At 51.4% G+C, this 5,182-nt stretch overlaps 1 protein-coding gene across 1 annotated transcript in view; it reads left to right on the plus strand.

The window, feature by feature from the left end:
* Window positions 1-1,524: 1,524 nt before the first annotated feature.
* The window catches only part of POSPLADRAFT_1050471 (hypothetical protein), a gene marked incomplete at both ends in the record, with an annotated part of 10,812 nt that continues 7,154 nt past the window's right edge, over window positions 1,525-5,182 (plus strand). Inside the window, 2 exons of the mRNA XM_024479990.1 lie at window positions 1,525-1,950; window positions 2,135-2,234. Of these exons, the coding sequence (XP_024333603.1) occupies window positions 1,525-1,950; window positions 2,135-2,234 (526 nt within the window). The remainder of the gene's footprint in view (window positions 1,951-2,134; window positions 2,235-5,182) is intronic.

The raw sequence follows: 5,182 nt of genomic DNA on the forward strand, positions 1-5,182 counted from the left end.
AAACGAAGACAGAGCTCTAAACTCTCAATATGCTTACGTTTGCCTCTGTATACGGGCCATTATCCCTGAGGTCAACATACTCGTTAATATGCGTCATCTCTGCGCGCGAATCCGCGCCGCGAAAGCTCTCGTCGACTTGACAAATCAAGGATAGATATGTAGCTATGCACAGGCAAGTCATACATCCGTGAGCGGGTCCTACATCAAATGCATTGTGATGTTGATCAGCTACAGCTGATAAGATTCACTTGGAGGATCTCAGCCTGCGAAGACTTGTACATGACTCTGCCCTCATAGTGGTAAGTAGTCGCTCGCGAGCAGGATTATATGCGGCCGACGATACTTTACAAAACATCACGGGTAGGGCATGTTGTGTGTCTGTAGGTCTAAGTAGGCGATGAGTCAAGGAGTATGCATGCGATGATGCTGCACCAATCCCATTGGATGGACGCGCTGCGTGTCTTGAATCATTTTCAGCGCGCGAACCTCTGTGGCATCTTAGCCTCCTGCTTGCTGCTTTCTTTGTCTTCCAGAAGCTTCGACATGAGATGCGATGCCAGGTGTCGTGCGAAAAGACATAGGTCTCACTGCTCAAGCTCAAGAGAAGATCGCTGCCAGTTGCTCAGTGTACTGTTGCTCAATGTACTCGAGGATTCGTGGTGAGATCGTGCACAGCGGTAAACAAGCCATATTATTCAAGGACTGATGCAGGGCGACACATTTTCCATCTTATTTCTACAGTCCCGGGGATGTGCAGGTTCATCTTGTCGACCAGTCATGGGCGGATCACACTTCTCGCATGTTTTTTGATTGAAAAAATCTCGCAACGTTGATATCGATTAGTGCATATAGTGACGAAGTGGTGGTGCTCTTCTCTTGTTCAGTCCTCGCAAATCTAATGCTTCCTTGTACACACACAATTGTATATCTGCTCAAATATAGGACAATGTTGTAGGCTAGCCACACCCAACCGCGTTGCAGTGGCGCTCATGCCTCTCGGCCTGTTCTGTGGGTGTTTCTGAGCAGGCGAGCCACACTCACTGACAACGACTTCAGCAGCCCAACCACAACGCGTGTTCGCCCGTCAGTCGTCAGGTGATGTAGCACGCATAGAACAATAGCTGTCTTCTCCGCTGACTGATGACTCTGCCTCTCGACCTCACCGCAGCATGTCCCATTGACGCCACTGGCCACACTAGCGGAGATGAATTTGTGCCACCTGCGTCGAACCGTCTTCGTACCTGCTGCTCTTTCCATTCATACTCATTGGTTCCATTGTCTTCAGAAGACACGTCTACAATCCACCAAAGGTGCTAACCCGTAGGTATAAATGCGAGGCTGGTGAACGGAGAGAGGGCATCCACCACCTTCAGTTCTCTCTCCTGCAGCTGCCTCTGTGCTAGCTCTAACGATCCTGCTCGTCAGTCCTCCAAGGTGAATAGCCAGTATACGACACCCAGGCCACAGTTCTAACGTAGCGTGGTCACAGTGACAGGCTCCTCAACGCGAGACGTATTCGGCAGAATGGATACGCCTACTCAATACAAAGTCTATATCGGTCAATACTGTAGCCCGGCACGACCCAATGTCGAACCCGAGTACTGGGTGCTCATAGTCAAGAAGACCCCGCGGGACTTTGAAGGGATCTCTCACGCTACCGGTGATGTTTTCCGTGTCCGGGATGGCTTCCGCCTCGAGCACAAGAAAGACGACGGTTACAATGCCTCAGGACTATACCGAGGCGCTGCACTTGTCGGGTATCTGGAAACAACCCATCTCGATGAGGCCGCGGCACTCCTCGAGAGCGAGATTTCATACCGTGATAATCACTATCGTTGGGATCGCAAGGACTGGGTTGAGACCGCCCTCTCCGTCCTACAGAATCAAGAATATTTCACGTTGCGGGGCGGGCCCTTCACGACCGCTGTTCTGGAGAAAATGATGGAAAAAGTGCTGGACAACTTCGACCACTTGGATTCTTCGGAGACCGAGGCTTTTTGACAAGTGGCCATTGGTAATTCTCTTTTTTAGACCGATATTATCTCGTGCCAACGCCCACTATGTGCTACTAATCAACTCGTTGTGATCTTTGTTCTCGCGATCTTCATCCATTATACTCACGCCATTCGTGTAGCCTTGCCTACTGTACCCGACCCAGGCGGTCAATAAAATCATCGTTGTCATGATTGCGTCGTCGGTTGCCCGTCGTTCTTTGTGCCTTGCAAGCCAGAGGTGTGGCCAGTGTTTAAATTCCCGCACAGAGCACATATCGTAACAAATGCTCCTAACATTGACCGCATCTTCTCCAGAACATGCAAGAGATTCATGTGGCTCCTGAATCCGTGCTGGACAGTGTGTATCACTTTGAGCATCCGGGAGTCCCCATATATAATAATATGTATGTACAAGTGGATATTAGATTAATTGCTGCACAACGCGTCGCGTCACTTTGCCGAGTTTGCGCAGCCAGCGCGAGGTATGATATATGATACCAAGAGATCTATAGCTACCTTTTCGAGGTTCAATGTTGTCAGTCAATGGAAATCTATTCATGTCTCCAGACGTACTTCAGCGGACTGTATATGCTATAATACTCATGTCGATGTTACCAGAAACAGGCAGCCAGAGTGATATACTAAGACGTTGACAACAGCAATGCCATGCGATGTGACAGAACCGAAGTATGCATGGGTATCGATCCAGACAGTGCACATTTAAGAGGTATGATAATGGTCAAACGCATAGTCAGTTGTGATGATAGGGAAAAGTGCCGCTGGCATGTAAGGGTATTACCGTGATGGGTGGCAGTGACGCTTCGCGAAACAAGCTGTCTTCGTCTTCGTCTTCGCTCTCGAAGCCTGATCCTCCTGGTCAACCGCAGAACCGCCATGTAGATGACCGTCATCGTCCCAGTCCACGTCAGTTATCGAGCGAGAGTTAGCCTCAACATTGTTTCCACGCCATGATCGTACCTCCTCGGCACTCAGTACCTTTGCACCGCTCTTGATACCTTCCACGAAGTCTGATGGTTCAGACTCGAGCGCACGGCGGCAACTCTCCAACGGGGCAGCAGAGTGTCCAGCATACGCTTGAATCATCGGTACGGCTCGTCATCCTTGCCTTCCGATGATCCTTGCTCGTCCTCGTCCTCGTCCTCGTCCTCGTCTACTCCCTTACTGCCTTCTTCGTTTTCCTTAACTGCCTCTTCTGCAGGCAAAGAGGACTTCACGGCTCGGTAAGTTGGTGGTAGCGAAATTAGGCGCGACTACCGTAGCTTTCGCTTGAGATCCCTGATCTACTCGGCTTGGCGATGCTTCGCGGCTCCGAAAGAGGAATTGATGGCGAGCAGCGGAGACCTCCAAGATCCCAGCGTGTGCGGACGGCCAGCCCGAGTTATCAGCGAGGAAGGGACGACTCCATGGATGAAGTCAGTAACAAGCACGATCCGAAGTATGCAAAGTCTCATAACCCAGAGTCGCAGGCCTATAACGACCGATGTAAGATGAGTGTCAATCCAGCGATGGCTACAAGATAATTGTGTTTCTGAGGAACAACAACCCGGGAGGCCGACAACAGCGAGGCCAGCTTGCGTAGCGAAGCGCAGACCGATGAGTTGTTGTTCGAACCAGGGGCGTGTTACATTGACGACGCGTGACGTCACATTCACGTGAAGCGATCGCGTCGTGGCGCGTCATTCCAGCTTTTTCCACACCGCATGGTCAGGGCACAAGAGAAGATCTGAATCGACGATGATTGCGCAATGGCGCAAAAGGCGCGGTCAAACTAATCAGGGCTAGGAAATTACCGCGAACATGAGTATGGGGAAACAGATGAATGATCCATGCCGTCAGTTGCGATACACGGGGAGAGGTCAACAAATTGGGAATGCCAGAAGTCGCAAATTCGTCAGAAAGACGGAAATGGGGCCGTGGACTATGCACGAAGCGTGTTCAGGAGCAGATGTTCGGATAGTCGTAGTCTGTCGGGTTCTGCGGTATCCAGCCGCCAGCAAGGCCAGCCTGATACGACCACTCGTCCGCGCTCTCCGTCTTCCAGGTCCACATGATCCATCCTTGCGCGCCCGCAGAGAACGCGATTGCCTTATCGTGGGTAAACGAGGGGCGAGAAGTTAGGGCGAGAACAACGCGGCGAAGCAGCTTGGCGTACCTGAGCTTCCCAGTACTGCCTCAAGAACGTTTTGTAATCAGAGCTGAAGGACGCCGAGAGGCCTGTCAAGCCGCTGCAGCTGCCAACGTATGTCGAGCCCGGATACGTTCCGTCGTATCGGGAGCCAACGCCACGCCCGTTCAGATACGTCGCGCAATCGTTCGGTGCAGTCGACCATTCTCCGACGATGAGCCAAAGATCAAACCCTGAGAGCGACGAAGCAAAGGCACATGCGGCACTAATGTGTTGAGAATACGAATATTCTACCTCCTGTTGGGCATATCATGTAGAGAGGCGCATGTCATAAGTCATTGGAGACGATCACAACCACACGCACGTACCGCCTGCGAGAACACCTGATAGATATGCGTGTCCATTGCAACGCCTTGCCAATTTTGGGGGGTCATGTAACCCGACCAGTAACTGATTTGAACATCTGAAAAGGTTCAGAGTAGCTTGATTGTACTGCAGACGTTACCTAAGAGGCAGGAACGCATCGTGGAGCAATACGACGGTGTTACTCTCTTGAGAACTGCCAAGGTGGCTCCTTCTTGCTTTAGACTACCATCTCCGGCAACTTTCCCACGGTCTGCACCCATAGGAGCGGGAAAAGCAGACGTGCGGCTCGTATATCAACTAGTACTAGAGTCTACACTACTTCAACGACAGAAGTAATATTATCTATGGCATCAACTAGCGGCAAGCCACCGCCAGGAGGCCCGCAAACGCGACGCACGACGCGAAACAGCACCCCAATGACGGGCAACAGCGATGCTGCGTACAGTACGGCTATTGAAAAAGTCGACAGTGTTGAGAGGGCTATTGAGCTTCTTGAGTCCAAGGAACTAATTCCGGGTGGGCAATCAATGAGCCTGCTAATAATACGAGACGGCCTATTGCACCTCGCTCGCGCGGCTGCTCCCGCTGCGACCACTGTGGAATGCCTTGTCGCATTCTCTCGAATTGCTGACGCTGTCGACATGGAACTGATCACCTCGGAAGTGGCAAATCAAGT

Source organism: Postia placenta (assembly GCF_002117355.1).
Source record: "Postia placenta MAD-698-R-SB12 unplaced genomic scaffold POSPLAscaffold_21, whole genome shotgun sequence".
NCBI lineage: Eukaryota > Fungi > Basidiomycota > Agaricomycetes > Polyporales > Adustoporiaceae > Rhodonia > Rhodonia placenta.